General features: G+C 38.3%; 1 protein-coding gene across 2 annotated transcripts in view; it reads left to right on the forward strand.

The window, feature by feature from the left end:
* EMC2 (ER membrane protein complex subunit 2) overlaps nt 1-1,314 on the forward strand; it is a 36,598-nt gene extending 35,284 nt beyond the window's left edge. For both annotated transcript variants that reach the window (XM_062503435.1, XM_062503444.1), the window contains one exon: nt 949-1,314. In XM_062503435.1, the coding sequence (XP_062359419.1) occupies nt 949-1,035 (87 nt within the window). In that variant the 3' untranslated portion in view covers nt 1,036-1,314. The remainder of the gene's footprint in view (nt 1-948) is intronic.
* Nucleotides 1,315-18,239: the final 16,925 nt, after the last annotated feature.

Consider the following 18,239-nt stretch of genomic DNA (forward strand, 5'->3'; position numbering starts at 1 on the left):
GGTCAAAAGCAGGTTAACAGGTCCTGCAGCTTGTTGCTGGTGTGATATTACCTGAGTTTGATGACTTAATCTTTCTTAACAGGTCATGAAGAGTTTGCTAAATTAAGTTAATTACAAGAGAGAAGGGACACATTATAAATCAAGGACTAACTATGCGAGACACCAGTGGTATTTGAAATAAAAAACTTCAAATTGAAAATTTATTGAGTGTTTAGATGTTAACATTTAAGTAGAGAATAGGCTGTTTTACTAGAAACAAGTTTTAGTTACTCTTTCTGAAATTTCTTTACCACCCCTCCCTCCCAACCTGAAATACAAAACTTTTTAGTGCAGGTGTATTAAAAATGGTTAGGAGTTTCATTTGACTAAAGACCAACCTGGTCAATGAATCCCCTCTGCTAGATATGGCTGATGAGTGATGGGAATTGTCAGTATCACTAGAAAAACTGTTTTGAGTTCAACATGGGGTGGTCAACATTTCCTGTCTTTCTACCCCTTCCTTTCTAAAGCCATAAGTAGTATTTATTAAGCTGTATTTTTTCTTTCTTTCTTATCAACACAGACTTTATTGAAAATGTTCTCTGAAACTGCTGTTTTAATAGTGGGTTACAACCAAGTACAACGTCATTCCTCATGGTTACTTTGGACCATAAAATATAATTATATTTTGTCTGGATTATTTTATAGTAAATTTTGATAAATAGAATGTTTTCTGTCTTGCTTTAACAGAAAGTGTTTTTTCTTTGCTTCATAGAAGAAGGTGATATAACTTGTATTCTTGTAAAAATTCTGAGGTTTAGTTTTGTGCTTTTAAGTTTGTAGTAAGTAGAGTTAATTACTGATATTTGGTGTGTAGAACTGTTATTTTCACAGGATTTAGACATAGAATTTCAGATATATGACAAATATATATATATATATATATATATATATTTCTTTCCTGTTTAGTTTGCAGGTCGCAGTAAGAAAGAAACGAAATACTCTTTGAAGGCAGTGGAAGACATGTTGGAGACCCTGCAAATAACTCAGTCTTAGCTTGGCACAGAGCTCTGATATGAAATTTTTCAATACCACACTCAACCTGTAATGACCTGTGGGTTATGTTACTCTAGTGCTGTTAAAAGTTAATTTTGTATTGATTATATGCTATAAAAAATAACATTTTATGAAAAGTAAAATGCCTATTTATTGCTGCTATAAGAAATGTGATGAATACCCACTGAAATGAATAACTTATCCACATAAACAACATAAAGAAATGACATGCTGCACATCAGTCTCCTTAGATTTTTGTATGTACAGTATGCTTGTAAGCCATAATTTGTAGAAATAAACTTGTTAAATGATTAAAAAAGAATACAGTGACTTCTTGAACTTGACAATGGAAATCACAAAATACAATCACAGATTAATCACAGATTAATAACATATGATAAATATTTTGTTTGCATATTTAAGAGTGTAAAAGCATGCTATGGAGGTACACTTTCTGGAAAATACAAAGAATGATTATGATTACAGTTTATTAGAAAAGGAAGTTTCTGAAGGGTGTTCTTAATGAGTTGGTATCTATTACTGTAGAAATGGAGAAAACTTACTCATGGGCTTTGCTTCAGAGGTGCTGTTATACTGGCTTAAGGCCAAAGACATTCTCTTCTGTGGCTCTGTGGGCAAATGCTTCTATGTCCACGTAGTTGTCCAGTCAGGGTCTGCATATTCCCTTTATTTTTTTCTTCCTTTTCTGTGTCCTTTCTTGTACATTGTGTTCCACAAGATGGATTTCAGCTGGGTCTCTGTGCTGTTCTCTGCTGGACTGTGTCTCTGGTATGGGCTCCCCTATGCTCTGGTGCTTTGGCTTCTCCACGTGGAGCAAGAGGTGCTGCACTGTGAGGGTGGCATGAGAGCTTGTTCAGCTGCCTTGCACTTAGTGGGGGTAGTGTTTGCTCCACTATCAGCATGAAGCATCTAGCACACTGTAAAACTGTGTTCTGTTTGTCTTTAGGCACTCGTTCATTTACTCAGATAATTAGTCAAACACCCTAATTCAAGTGTTTTGCACCTCTGATCATTCTGGGTGTTGTTCAGATGTGTACTGTGGCAATTCAGTTGTACAGCTATCATTTCATTTACTAAAGCTTCCGTAAGGTTGCATAACAGCAGCAACGTACTCTTGGCGAATTCTAATACCACTATTGCAATGTTGTTTTCACGGCTGTTACAACCATCCAAGATGATTAGACTTTAAGATTTTATACTGCCTAATCTATATAGATGGATAGGTTAAAGGCTGTGTATTAAAATGCCTTTATTATGATCCTAGACTCGATGTAATGAAACACAGCTGAATCCCTTCTTAAAAACAAACCAGCAACAAAAACTTCCTTCAAAGCTTGAAAAATTTGTATAACTGAGCTGTTTTTTACATGAGACTAGGCCTTCAAGAAACATGTAGGATCTGACTCTTAACCATAAAGTAGGTTGGAGTGTGAAAGAATGGATGCTGTGCCATGAGAATTGATTGTATGTGGAATCATAAAATAGATTAATTCATTGCTATTGAGATACAAAACTGCAAATATTGCGTAGTGTTATATTAAATAATCCAATTCTAACTTGGGGAAATACTGCACATCCTTTTATAGTAATAATTTACAAACTGGCCTCAGAATAGTATGTGTGGCTAGATTATATATGCTTTGGGTGGAAAACATATCATAGTTGAAACATATCATAGTTGGTCCTGTGTATGTCTGTTGTAGTCTTTGATTGTAGGAGTGTGCCATCTAGAGTTTTAAGGCCTCATTAGGATTTTTTTCTGTTGTGCCTACATCTTGTATAACTTGGTTGCATTTTAAAATTAAAAATGGTGGGAAGTTGTAATGAAGGTTAAAATTACTTAGTGCATAACATTTTACCTCCAAGGTACTAAAAAACAAGCAGTGCAGTATTTTTGTGTAGAAGGCATCTGCTGAAATGTGTTTTATATAAAGATTTGTTCTGAGGCAGCTTCTAATACAGCAATGTCAGACTTGGGTATTTAATATATGCATTTCTCTGTAAGAAAATTTGTCCTGTTTCTTGTTTTCAGTTTTTTGATGACAATTTTCTTGTCCTTTGGCTGCTTAGCACCTTCTCATTTTCATTACTGCTTAGAATCTCTTTGAATTTACTATTTAGCACTCTGATTTTTTGCTTGTATTTTGGCAAAATTTCCACATAGTAGAGCTTACAAGTTAACCTTGCAAATATTTCTGACAAGTTTGTGTTTACTTCAAAGGTTAAATAAATTAGTCCTATGAAAATGCATGAGCAGTTTCTGACAGAACTATTGAATTGCATCAATGGAAATTGGGAGTACTTTCCATATTCAAATCTAAAAAATAAAGTTTAAAAATCCTCTGCAGGGGAAGTAACTGCATTAAATGCCTTGCACTCTCAGCAAGAAAGGGCTTGTTGAGGAGAAAAGCTATCATACAATATGAGCTTTGTAAAAGTAATTTTCCAGTTCTAGTAAATGATTTCATAATGTTACGGATACTGTGTTGCATTAAAGAATAGGTTTTCAGAGAATGGGTTACTTAATTAACAAATGAACTTCATTATGTTCTGTATTGTGCTCTGACAGTGACAAATGCTACACAAAAATATTATCAAGCATTAAGTCTCCTCTTTCCAAAATAAAAGGCCATATTTTCATATTGTTCCAGCTGAGAGCAAAAGCTTGGAACCTATGCAATGCCAGGCTGTGTAGCAATGACTCTGTGTCTTTATTTTTTTCAACCATGCTTTGGTAATAGGCTTGACAGGGAGAGCTCAGTGCTACCTGATGAGGTAAAAGTCATCAAAGGGCCACCAAAATCTCCAGTTCTGCCTTCGTAATACAACTTAGTGGTGACTACTTCAAAACCTTTTGTCCAAATGTTATACAATTCATATTATGTAGCTGCAAAAAGCACATCTTGTTTAGAATATATCCCTAAATCTCTTCAGTTCAGTGCCCAGAATATCTTGCAGTTGCTATTGGAAACTCTGTTTTAGTCAACGGAGGACTTCCTCTTGGCAGTGCTGTATTTGTGATGGCATCCATGTTTGCTAGTCACTGCATTTACAGTGGAACTTGTATTTCAGCCAGCTTTAGAAGGGAGGGGAAAAGGAAAGCAAATGAAACTTGACTTACTGGCATGAATTTGTTAGCTTCTTGTTACTTGCCCTCTCATCTTCCAAGAACACCAACTATAGCTGCAGTCAGGTTTGCAATAATAATTCTTGTAATTTAAGATATTCAGCTCTAAACTCAAAACTCCGGTATAATCTAAACCATAGAGATTCCAGTGAAACAGTGCTATGTGATGTGCACATACCTCCACAAGCAGAAAAGGACTGCACCCACCCTCCTTCAAGTTGGTGTCAAGAGTAGAGGAGCATTAGTACAGTTTTTGACTGTGGTTTTGTCTAGAAAATTAATATGGCTTAGTATTTCTCAAAACATTGCTTAGTACTTGTTTAGTATATGAATGGAATGTTAGATAGCTTAACTACAACAAGTAGTACTGTAGTACTACTGTCTATAGTAGTACAACAGATTACTTGAGTCTTCCAAGAGACTTGTTACCAGGAATAAATGGGTCATGAATCTGCCTCTTAAAAATAAACTGACAAAAAAAACAAAAAACAAAACAAAACAAACAAAAAACCAAAACAAACAAAACAAAACAAAAAAAAACCACAAACAAACAAAACCCAACCCCTTCCCCCAAAAAGCACACACAAAAAAACCCCAAAACCTCACCAAAACAACAACAACAAAAACTCAACCAACCTAACAAAAAAACCCAACAAACCCACACACACAGAAATGGAAAAAAAACCCAAAGGAAAAAAATCAACCCCACCAATTTTACCTGGTAAAGTTTTTCAGCTGCTGTATGTGAAATGAAAACCCTTTATCAGTGCACTTCACAGGTAAATTTACTTTGCCCTGTGCTGAGGAAGTCCCCTGTACAAAGCAGTACAATCCTTTCAATGTTTATCAGGAAGGAAGAAAGGCTGGAGAAGCACACAGGACTGTTTAACCCAATGCCATAGTAGGGTTTCCAGTGGCACTTTGCGAAGAGCTTGCCATTCATCTGCACTCGGGATCCCAGAGCTGAGCGGTCACGGTGCAAAGGACAAACAAGGCTGGGCTGGCACTGGCCAGAGCCTGCAGAGTTGGTGCTCAGGGCTGTGTGCTCAGAGCCCCAGCACAGCAGCTGAGCTCTGCCCAGTGCCACTGGGGCTGCACTCGGCCATGAGTCTCCCCACAGCATCTCGCTCCTACTACGGACTGTCCTGTCCTCTGCTTCGCTTCTCTCCCTTTGGCATCTCCACAGCCAGAGAATCTTGTAGAAGATCTGTTTTTGCTTTGGGTCTGGTGTAGAGGTGAGGGTACAGATGGATCAGTTTGCTGCAGTGATCTTGGCTCTGAAGGTTTTGCACATCATTGGCTTCAGTGCACTGAGTGATCAGTGCACTCCTGAAGGTCAGCAGGTAAGCCTTTGCCTTGGGCTGAGTCTGCTCAAATCCTTTGTGGGTGCTTGATAAAGCGTGTCTGGGGTTGGGTGTGATCCATGCTGAATGACCTGGAAGTGGAAAGATCTGTAAGGGTGATGTGCTGACTGCAGCTTGGGTCTCACAGTCACTGGGCCTTTTTGTGCATGTGTGTGAAACATCATGGGGTGAATCACTTCAGGAAAACAGTTCCAGATGGGAGGCTCTATCCAAGTCAAAGGGATGGCTGGAGGAAGGACGAGCCACCTTTTCAGCTTGAGTGAGTCAGCAGAGGTCCACTAGCTCTCTGCACTGTAGGTGACAAAATCTGCTGCACTTTTGCATTGTCAAAATAATGATAGGTGTTGTGTTTAAAATTAAAAAAAAACAAAAAATTATTGTGCAAAAATGTTTCTCACATCACCCCTGTGTATTTTAACCGCTTTCAATGTGAACCTGATGTTATGGTTCTTCATGACACTTGGGTGGCATGTAGGCATATATTTCAGGGCAGTGGAGAGAGACACATTTACAGTGACTGCTTACATAGGAAGTTTCTGGTAGGCTTCCATCACAGCAGGCCACAACCTGTTTGCACTGCTTGTCTCATAGATGGGGCTTGCTTAAATAACATTCCTCTTGGGATCCAGGCTAATTTTCCCCAGTGATGGAAGGATCTTTTCCCAAATTTATACATTTTTTCTGCAGCAAGCTTTTAGGTTTTGGACATGATGTTTGGAAGTGAAACTTTAAACCAGGCAGATGTAATCCTCCCAGGAAGAGACTGCAAAAATCAACAGTGGAGCAGTTTCAAAAAAGTAAGCAGCAAGTAAAATTAACCATTGCCTCTGTTTATGTGGGTAATTGAGCTTGACATGGTGGTGTGTCTGACAAGTTGGTTTGTGTTTTTTATTCCATTAAGTACAGATAGGACACTCATAGCTGTCACAGCCCATCTGAGAATGTTTGTTTCAGACATCGAAAACCGTGTAAATGTGGAGAGATCATGAGGTGGGCAGCAGTATAAGAAAACTACCCAGTAGAACTGTATCTCTTTCCTGGACAGCTATTGCAGTTTACTCTGTTTTAATTTAGAATCAAGAATGAAAACCATAAAAATTATTAATAATCTGTTAAAAGTCAATAGCTGCTGTCTGTTCAATTCTGAAATCAGTGTTGTTATTCCTTTTCTTTTTTTAAATAAATTATTATGCTGTGGGCTGCTTGACCATTATTAGCAGGCTTTATTGTAAGCTGGAAATATGTTTGAAAGATTCCAAGAGAGGATGAAAACTCTGAGAAATCTATAAATACTCTGGTATTTATGCAGTTGCGATAATTTATATGTAAAATGAACACAGAATTTCTGTTTTAAACATATCAATACCATTAAGTGCCTTGTAACAATATTGTAATTGTAGTCAGGCCAAGCTTTTTGATCAAAACTTCCCAGAAATGTGATGTCTGTCTGGAGCCAAAAGCTCTAATAAGCTTTTAAGTAAAATTTGATTTAGTTAAGTGTAGGCACCACCCGGACTTAGAAAGGAGACTTTGCTAATAGAGATAATTTGTTCCTCTTGGGAAGCTCCCATGTTCAGGTAATTCTGAGCCTGATAGCCGTATGAAAGAAACAGCTACAATTATTAGAAGCATTTCAAAGAACATCAAGGCTTTTCCACATACAAACCATCTTCTCAGTAGAGATGTAGATGTGGTCATTTGAGAGAATTTTGGAGAATAAATCAATACATGATACCATCATTGGAATTGGATGGAGAAGCCTAGCAAGAACTTTCATCTGATTTTCTTTAGACCCTTTTTTTTTTAATGTGAAATTTGCTGAAGAAAAAGGAAGTTTTGTGTTTCAGCTAACTACATAACAGTGAATTTTGGGGGTGTGAGCCTGACAGGCAGGTGGGTGGCTGGGGTCAGTGCAAGGAGCAGTGTCTTACCCTGGTTGTGGGTTGATAACACCTGGGCCTTCTGTGCCAAAGCAGTAGGGCCTGGTACCCTGCTCTAACATCTGTGTGGAGCATGAGAACAGACTGTCTTGTGTCTTTGCAATGCCCAGCCATTGTATTCAATCTTCTGAATGCCTGTATAACATGAAGAGTGCTTGAAAAAAAAAATCCAGTGATTTCCCAGTTCAAAGGAAATTAGTGATCCAATTTATTCCTTCCAGCTCTAGGCAGCATACATACAAATATTTTGTTCAAAATGAGATCCTGGGCCCTATTCCTGGATTCCTATTTAGACAACAAAATTAGGGATGGAATTCTCCAAGTCATCAACTCTCAGTTGGCCTTGCTGACACTTTCTTGATTCAATTTTTTTTTTTATCAGACCACATATTTAAGTGCTTAAGTGCTTAGACATGGGTTTTATTCTTAAATTTAGGCACCATTTTTTTAAAAAATAAGTGTTTTGTGTCCTTCATTTGCCAGAATTCTAAGTGGAAGCAGAACAGATAGCTGTCTGAATCACCCTGGCTCTGTGTTTGTAAGCAGTTGAGGAGTAACTTTTCATAGACAGCCATCTGCACCTAAAGAAGAGAAAGAAAGCAATGAAAGCGTTTGCTGACTAATGCAGTAAGATCACCATTTTATACAAAATTAATGCAAAAAAGGCTACAGATATGGGAAATTGTAGGAATTTGTGAGATTAGAGGTCTGCTTGAAATATGGAATGTGTAACAAAGTCCATGTACTGCTGGGTTCTGGAGAAGCCCTATAGTCCTTTGTCTTCATGTGTCCATGTCCATTCCCACAGTCTCTCACCTGTTGCCTCCCACCAGTTACATCTTTTGTGGAGGTTCTTTGGGGCAGGTTCCTGTCCATGTGCTGTGGCCAACTGTGACATATATGTAGGGGTGACATCTGGGTGGTGGTTTGTGGTTTTGTCCTGTTTCCTTTTCTGTGGTGGGTGAGACCTGAGACGGTGTTCTTTTCCAGTGAACAAGAAATACCAGAAGACCGCCATAAATGACCTCTGGTAATTTCAGATATACGAGCCAGAGAAATCAAAAGTGTCAGAAAGATTTCTGTCTGCTGTTGCAACCCCAGTGATGAGAAGAAATCTGTGGGACCAGCGTTTCAGTGCCACCATGGGAGAAGGAGGGAGGTGAGCACAAACACCCTGAATGAAGAAGACTAAATAGATGGGAAGTTGTACTACTGAGGACTGGCTAGCATGCAAGAATTTAATTTTACAATAAAATTGAGGTTTGACTGCTGCTTTTTTTTCCATAACAGAAAAAAGAAAAAGCCAACAGAAACCTTTTCACTGCTGAAAAAGCCATACTCACAAGGTTTACTCCACACTGGGTTACCAGTAACCTAATGACTGAGTCATTTCCCTGTGTGGTAGGAGATGAAGGTTTGTGTTGTCTACCTGATTACAAGAGACTTTGAACTTGTGTTTCTTGTATTCCCAGCAAGTGACCTATCCATCATGTGTGGAGTCAAGTCTCTGGCCCAAAAATAGTTGGAAAAAAGGGAGAATTCACTATGAGACAGCTTGTCTTGGCAGCTTGAAAAGAAAAACTTTGCCTTCTTTTCATGGTGAAGTTCATGTATCAGCAAACTACTGAAGTGTTAACTGAGATTGAATAAAGAAAATTATTTTTCAGACATACAGATGCATCTTCAAATCTTTAAGATTAACTTAGCACATTGCTTGGCTCAGACCTCAAGTGATGTAACTGGTGCTGGCAAGGAAGGTGCATGCCATTGCAAAGACAGATTTAAAAACATAACTTCATTTTTCTTACCTACTTAAGTATGGTGGGTTTTCATTTTTATATGATTATAGCAGGGTTAAGTAGATAAATTTCCTTATTTTTTCCTTATGCTAGTCTTTCTATAAAAGACACCTGTAAATGCTGATCTTTGTTACATTATCTCTCGAGTCATTCAGTCTGTGGGGTTATTCCTTTTTCAAATCCCTAGGTAGTTTAAAGTATCTCTGATGAAATCTGTATGCAGAAAATCGGTAACTTCACTGGAAATTATCTTTGATTAGTTATTTTTCCTTTGTGCAGTGGAAGTTACTCAATCTTTTTTAATGACAAAAATCTTGTGGGTAATGGTATAGTTCTGTAACCAGCATGAAGCAACCTCCCACTTCCTGAGTTTTGTTACTGACTTGGCTCTGCAACATGGCTCAATTCAGTAATTTAGGGTTTTTCTTCTTCAGCTTTGTCAAATGTAAAATACAATCAATGAAATCTTTTGGTCCCCCCAAAAATCACTTCTCATAGGTGTTGCTATGAAATAAATGCACTGCTTATCAGTTTTATCCTGATTAACTTCATAAATGTTGTATTACTGTTTGGATGATCAACAAGCTAAATCTGTCTAGGGAAAGAAGTAATTTCTCACAGGTAACAAGAAATTTATGTCATGTGGGTCATTCCAGTCAGTGTTTCAAGTGACAGGAGAGTGTAGGGTAAATTTGGCAGAATTCATGTACATTTTATACTAGCTCCAGATGTTTGAAGCATTCTGTGCCTTCATTTTTAAAAACGGTTTTTTAATAGTTGAGGTGGTTATTAGTTTTTCTGCTCAAACTGAACTTCAATATGATTATTTGAGGGATATAAATTAGCATGTCTTGCTAACCTAAAACTTTTATTATTTATCCATGGTTTATTTTCTATAGCTGTCAAGAGCTTTTGATCCTGTAATCTTCATTGACTATATAAAAGATAATCTGCCATTTAAATTAATGAGTGAAATATATTTAAAATATGTTGTATGCAGAATTTTTTTTATGATCAAAAGCAAAATGATAGATGACACAATAAAGGGGTGTGGAATAAAGTATGAAAAGGTCTTGAAGAAAAAATGAGAAGTGGTTCTGAATGTTAGTGGGGTCACAGCTATTCCTGAAAGTAATTATTCTGTATACTAAGAGCTTGATCAGCTCTGATTTAATTCGGCAGGAATTTTTATTTTTATCTGAATGTGAACTTGATGTTGTGAGTTTTAGGTCAAACATTATACTTCATTCTGATGCCAATTTATATTTTTAAAATATTTTTTAAACCATTTTCACTTAAAATCATAGGTTTCTCTATATTGAAGGTGCTGCATTGCCAAATACCTTGTAATGAATGGAACACATGACAAGTGTCTAAAGTACATGATAAAATAAGGAACTCATCAAAATTTTTCTCTTATTTTTAAGCAATTTTTTCATCACAAGACTGAAAAGTGACTGGTTTTTTGGGGGGTTTTTTTGTTTTTTTTAGATTGTCATTAGGCAGCTCTGGCATAATTTATGCTAAGAAGTTTTGGCCTGTTTATGTGTGCTGAAATTTGCCAAAATTGGTAATGTGATATTCCATCTTTAGCAAGCCTATAGAGCAATAAATAATGACACATGACTGTATGTGAGTGTTGTTAGTTAATTTTTTTTCTGTGGTGTTCATGAAATGCAACAATCTTCCAACCCAAATTCTGCAGCATTAGGCAGCAAGTTGTACTCTGAACTAAACCAGATGCTGATCAGCTCTGTTCCTATTGTCGACTTGGGGCAGAGATGGTAACCAGACCTTATTTGCAATGTTAACATTTGGAACAGATTAACAGCAGTTAGGCTGAAATGAGAAACCTCCACTTCACTGAAAAGGTTCAAAACATGTAATGCTGTAAAAATCAGGACGTCTGTAGTATGTTAGATAGGAATAAATAAGTTAACTGTGAGCCGCACTTTCTCCTTTCGCAGGATGTGTTGTTTCCAGTTTATGAGCGACTCTTTGAAAGGACATGTTTATGAGGTATAGTCAGGCTCAAGTTTTGAGAAACCATCTACCTGATGAGGTAAAGTATATCCAAACTTGCTGTGCCTGTTCATTGTGAGAGAGCCCTCCCCAGAGCCGGGCTGTACAGAAGATTTTTGTCTGGGGGACAAATCCCGCATGCATTCATGAAGTGGAGAGGCTCAGGATGCTTTTGCCTGCCAATCTGCTACATTCAAACCTGATGGGCAACGTGCCCCAGAGCTCCTGTCAGACTGCGTGGAACACATGGTGGCCCAGACATGGCACACTGGGCTAGGGATGTTCCTCTGTACCTGCTTGTGGTATCTCAGAAGATTCACTGGGAACTGGAGGGGTTCAACAGGAGTGTAGCACAGGCCTAATGCTTTTTAGGCTTAAATTGGGCTAAGCTTCACCACCTCTTTGTGAATATTGTATAGATATTGCTGCAACCATAAGCTTCTACAATACATTATTTCTAGTGTTGTAGTCCTCTTCCTTTCCTGTGCTTTCCTATTGGGAATATTGCTCTAGCAGGAATTGAATAGCAAGCTTCAATTCTAAAGAGAGTATTTCTGTAAAAGTCAGTCAGAGATGTTGCTAGGTTCTCAGTGCTGCATGATTTTTTCACGTGCCTGGTTTGAAAACATAGTATTCAGGTTTGCAGAGAGTAAAAGCTTTTTGAACACATGCAAGGCTTCTAGATGTAGTTATTCAGCACTTTCAGTACAGATGTTGAGTGAGATGAGGCAAGGACATTGGCTACCCTGGTAATCTGGTCAGATTGCTCATATAGCAGCCATGTCAGCCAAGGAAATCTCCAAACACAGCTCTACACATGGAGAGCTGCAGTGGGGGAAGAATCAGCAGGAAAGTGCTTCATTCATGGGTGGAGGGGCCTGTGTTGGTTGTGATGAGCACTTGCTGGTGAGCTACATGGGAAATGAAACCTGATCTGCTCTAATGATGTTGAGTAAACTATTGCATGGATTTCAGTTCAGTTCATGTTGACTTGGAATGGGTTTTGGTTAAGCACACGGTGTGGCTGGAGGTACACACTGGAGCAGTACCTGTGCTTGGCTGTGACATCTGTAACTTTCTACAGGTAAAGGTACAATCCTTCTTATAGGAAGTAGCAACAGCCATCCCTGTCTTTTGGGAAGGAGCAAATTTTTGATGACAGGGACTCTTCCCTGCACTGCTCTGGCCAGGTGACCAGCAAGGAGGGACATGTTTGGCCTTCTCCTTTGTGGGATGGGGAGCCAAGGTGTGGTCAGGTGGAGCAACAGCAGCACTGGGACAAGCGCTGCAAGGAAGGACCTGGAAAAACACCAACACATGGAACCATTTACTCCATGCAAGCTGCTTAGATACACGATCTCAAACATGTCTTACCACGGGCAGCAAATGAAGGGATCCTGGGAGCATCGGACTCCGTGCCTGCCTGATGCTGTTTCTGTCTGTGGTGGGACCCTGCTGTTGTACACTTAGGCCCACACTACCCAGGGTTTTGCTCCTGGCATTTGGTCACAGAAAAAAAAGTTGCCTCCTAGCTTGTGCCCACCCAGCATGGATGTGTGGCAAGTTCAGGTGTGTGAGTGGGTTCAGACAGCCTTGGACCTTTGCTGCAGAAGTCTGCTGGCTTTCCCCCCAGTAGTCCATGGCTGCATCACATAGTTCCTGAGTGAATCCACTTATAGGTCACCCAGGAATGTGGGTGTAGGTAAACTTCCAAAGTTTATTATAAAAAGTATGTTTGCCTTTTTCCTGACCTTCTAGTTTTTTGGGCCTTATGAAATTGGATCAAGCTGTTATTGAATTACAGGTCAGTGTGAAGCTATCCCTGGCCATAGTGATATTTAGAAGCTTGTCTGAATTTCAGTTTGCAACTGGACCTCTTCTGTGCTCCCTGTATTTTATATCAGAAAGAATATTTTCAGATGCAGAAGACAAGCTGAGAGTACTTTGCAAGTCATAATATTTTCCATGTAAAAGTGAAAAAAGTAGTGAAATACTAAGCTGTTAGTATTTTAAAGCATGACTTCTTTTAAATGGTCTATATCTGTCAAGCACAAAGGAGGGATTAATTTCCCCCTCAGGTTAGCAGCTATTGCCAAGGAAGCCTGGAGGGAAGCATTTTATGGCACTAGCACTGCAGAAACAGGCAGGTGGGTAGCTGTGAAGCATGGTGGATGTTGCTATCTCTGCTTAAAGACTCTGATCTGAGGCTGAATTTAGGGTATCAAGCATAAGTGCACAGTGCCAGGTGGTGAAGCAGGAGTGAAATGCCAGCAAATAACTGCAGCTCAGCACGTCAGTACACACTGCTACGTGGCTGTGGTGCTAGCATCTCCCACACTGGAATGGCTGCAAAACAGTTTAGAAAGTGGAAGAATGGCTTCAAGCAAGGCAGAGTTTTGAAAAAAAAACAAACTTGAAGTGACACTGTTGCACAGAAAATCTTGTGTGCTAGTCTTTCATATTTTCAGTCCTTCAGCTCGCTGCATTTCTTCATCTCTCAGACAGGTAGTGTTCTAAAGGGGCTCTGCTCAGCTGTCATTTCAGCATCCACAGGACTGGTAACCAGGTCTCATTTCTGAGAGTAAAATTTTGCTCATCCTTTACCTTGGTCACTTGAAATGCTTTGCTAAGCAGTGGCATATTTGCATAGGCAACCTTCTGCTCTTAAGACAAAATCATACTATTTCTAAGTCTTGCACTTTTACTTCCCTCTGCTTTACCTTCGCTATGAGCATTCCTATTATAAAGAGTTCCTTAGCACTTTAAGCCCTTCTTAATATAAAACATTGCTTTTAAAGGTCCATTTTGCCTGTTGTAAGAAATCTGACATATTGGAATTAGTGACAGAATTTTAAATATGGAGGTGATATGCTGAAGAATCTCAGTTGCAGTTTGCATTAGATTTAGATTTAAAATGAGCAAAAATGTAATTGAGGGATAAAAATTGGCAATACTCATAGCCTAGGAATTATGTTTCAGTCATTGGAAGGAAAATAGTTTGGCTTTTTTTTTTTTTCCCTTTCAGGAACACTATTATTTTCTTACTTAATGGTTTCAGATGCTGTTAAATGAAAAAAAAATATTTCTGGAGTAAGTGAATTTTGCAGGTGCTTTGTCCTGGGATGTCTCTTGGAGTTTCATTCTTTGCGAAATTAACAGGTCACAAACCTTCATAAAGTGGCTTCCAGCCAGCCAGGAGTGACAGCTGAAGTTGCTGGTGTTGCAGCCACCCTGATGGAATGTGACCAAACCTGCCCAGCCCAGCGTTTCACCATGCTGGGGTGTGGCTGGAGCAGGAGACAGCACTCAGACATCCCTTTGGAAAAAATCTGTTGAATTGCATACAAAGAAGAAATAGGATTCAGATCTTGTAGGTCCAAGGACTAATAATGGCTTGGCATGTTGAACATATGTGGCCCAATCTTATGGAAGCATTGCTCGGACTTAGTGACCACAACTGGAACTTTGCTGGGCACCCAAACTGGTGGGAGAGGTTTGCTCTCAGCAGGAGCTACCCATGGGCATCACCATCTCGCATATCTATTATTTATTTATATATAACAATACATTATTCTTACTGTCAGGCATGCATTTGCGTTAGCTATGAGCTTAATTATAAAGAAAAGGTATATTTTTTAGTGTGATTCTAAGAGGAAATTCTTGTCTTTTCCTTACAACTGAAGAAGCAAAGCCTTCCATGTGAACCACACTGCCCTACCTCTTCTGCCTCAAGGGCCCAATCCTATGCTGTGCTCACACCTCTAGTCCCAGCAGCAAAGTGGCTGAAACTCTGGAATTTGGTGGGGTGAGAGCTTCTCCATCAAACACCAACATCACTCTTACTTTCACTCCAAAGCAGCCACGATCTCCAGCCTGGCACAGACAAGACAAATTTGATCAATAGGCATTTCAGCTGCTTCTACTAAAACACAACTGCAACCAGCCATGTGGTCATGAGGTCTGAGGCTTCAGCATATTGAACTGGGAGGTAGAAGTTATCTTGGAACACTGAGGGTTAGGCTATCCCTTACAGCCTCATGTGTCTTGTCACTCCCAGGAACAAACAGCTCTCCTTGAGGAATGGAAAAAATGACCTAAATATGTTACTTAATTTAAGGACAGCCTATGATTTTAGATGAATGATTGCTTTCCTGCCTTTTACTTGTATCACTAAAGATCAGTTACATTTTTTTTGCCCAAATCTTATTTTTTTCCAAAAATAATTTGCATGTCAAATGATAGAAAAAAATGTTTTTGGTGGTTTTGTTAAGATCATGAACTGCCATTTAGTTTTTCTTAAAAAAAAAATAAATAAAAAAATCCTTATTTGTACTCAAATACGTTAATTCTTTAATTTCTCACTTGCATCTCTTTGGTTCCCCCCACCTGTTTTTAAATGGAGAAGCCTTTTTAGGCTTATGCCAGGTCAGATGCTCTTTCCTGCTTACACAGTGTCATTGCAGTATCACCCAAGGCACTGGATGGCTGAGATGCTTTCTGAAGCACTTTATACCACAGTAACACTTTCTGAAGCCTTCTGCATGTTGTCTGTGTTGGTAACGTCCTGAGTCTGGACCAGGCTCTTAGAAGTGTCTTGATTTTTGTTTTATTTTCAACTTGTTAAACATGAAAGAGAGGTAAGAGAAATGTTAGTCAAAGATGAAGGTTTTACAAGTATTTCTCATTCACTTGATGTAAAATAAATTCTTTACAGCATAACTGGAATTTCTTTGCACATGTTCCAGGCTGGTTGTACCTAGCTCTGAGGAAAGAACAGTGCCTTTCCAAGTAACACATGGTTAACTCTGCCACCTTTACATGTAGCCTTTAGTCAGAGACCTATGTAATTTCTATTTTACAGCTGTCCAGACACACTTTTGAAAAACCTAAGCCATATACACCAGATGTTACTTAGTCCAGTGTGGTCTACCTTGGACCCATTCCAAACCTGCCTGCATATAATTTTCAATTCCCAACAGCCCTGCAGTGCTAGAAGATAAAAACTGACCATAACTGTAACCTTTCATATTACTTAGAGCTCAGTTTAATTATCTGAAACACTACCAGATATATAGTTCAATCAGGAGAATTCCACCTAAACATTAACTACTACCATATCAAATTTTTTTTCTAATTTGAGACAGATTTTGGGTTACTAGCTCTGAATTATGCTAAGTTCAAATCAACGATTAATATAATTACCTAAAGAGGAGTTTTTTCTTAAATTGTAAATAATAGAGTGTGTTTATATGGGCTTATTGAGAAAGGCAGTCCATGAATATATATGATTTTATTTTATGTACACATGGGTGGAGTTTGTATGTGTATGATTTGAACTTGAAATTTAAAAAATATTTTTTACAGACCTGCTAAGCAACTGGCAGTGCTGATGAAATCCTCTCAAGAAAGAAAGTTTTTCAATTTTTTTGAGTCAGCCCTGTTTAAGTATTTGCTTATAATCAAATGAATGCAGAAGTGCTTCCCTGAAGATGTCAGTAACCCAAAGATGGTTTTAAATCAGGGCCCTCAATGCCTGTAAATTTCTTTCAGAGCCCTGGTTCTGACTGTAGCCTGACTCTGAAGAGCTATTTAAGTTCCTAGCCCTCTACTGTGGGATTTTTATGCTTTGTAAGTCTCAGCCCTTGCCCTGGAAGCATAAGAAATATGAAATTGTGTGGAGAGCTTCATTTTCTTTAGACAGTATTTTCAGTGTATTGTTTATTATATCACAACCATATTTTAATATGAAAAAATAGAAAGTTTGATAGTTTGGTTATTTTGTAGTCATTGCTGATTTTCTTAGTATTTTCCTTTTTTGGTAAGAATTTTCTGCATATATTGACTGTGATAAATTTATCTCATTTGTCCTGCTGATTTTTTAAAATTTGTCTTACACAACTGTTCCTTTAGTTTTGGATCAGGAAAGAGTTCAGAGAAACAACAAACCAAGGAAAATATTAGTGAGAATTTGTAAAAATGATGGCTGATGCTCAAAATGTGTAATTGATGGAAACAGCAGCCACTTGGTTATGAACGAATTTTATCAGCACACATAAGCAAGACCCATGTGACAAATTAGAATAAACAAACACATTTGATGTTAAGTATTTAAGTATTAAGCATGTTCCTTTTATAAAGTAATCTGTGTCATGGCTGTTATTTCCCTGAATAATCCATTGCACTTGAAGTAGTGGTACTGCAGGGTAAAGCTAAATCAGATAAAAGTGGTTAATGAAGGAAGTAGATATTTCTGCCTCATTCAGTGAAGAGCTTCTTTCCTTTAAGGTTTTAAAATAGAAATAACAACAGTTATGAGAAATATTTCCAGCTAATATATTACCTTCCATAGATTTCTTATAAACTACATTAATTAGACCCCTTGCTTCAAGTTTCTCCTTTTTGATTCATGTTATCTTATGTTTTAACTTTCTTTTCAACTACATTTTGTGATCTCCATCATTCAGTCAGAATTACAGAGCACTGAAGATTTTACCTCTTTTTGTCTTGCACTTTAAGAATACATTAATTTCCCAAACTGCCTTCACATTTGTGGCTACAGCTCCCTGCTCCACTTTCTCAGTGTTCCATTTGAGCTCCTGCTAAAACTGAAAGCTTTGGGAAAAATAAATCTAAGATGTCAGTGACTTAAAGCCCAGTGCTGGAAGTTTAAGATGTTTGCCTAATATCACATCACCGAAATGGAACAGATAAAGATGAAGTGCAAAGTATATGTAACGTGGCTTGCAGTTAAGTGCAGTAATTGGAGAATGCAGGCAGCAGATCTGGGAAGGTGATAAGGTAAGCAAAAGCTTCTTGGGAAAGGTAAACTGTCTGAAGAGCTGACAGTGATATGCATTGACTGGAAGGAACCCAAAATTGTTTTAGCCTTTAAGCATCCAACAGACATTGAAGTAATTGAGTAGTCATACAC

The sequence above is a fragment of the Cinclus cinclus genome, chromosome 1 (assembly GCF_963662255.1).
Source record: "Cinclus cinclus chromosome 1, bCinCin1.1, whole genome shotgun sequence".
Classification (NCBI taxonomy): domain Eukaryota; kingdom Metazoa; phylum Chordata; class Aves; order Passeriformes; family Cinclidae; genus Cinclus; species Cinclus cinclus.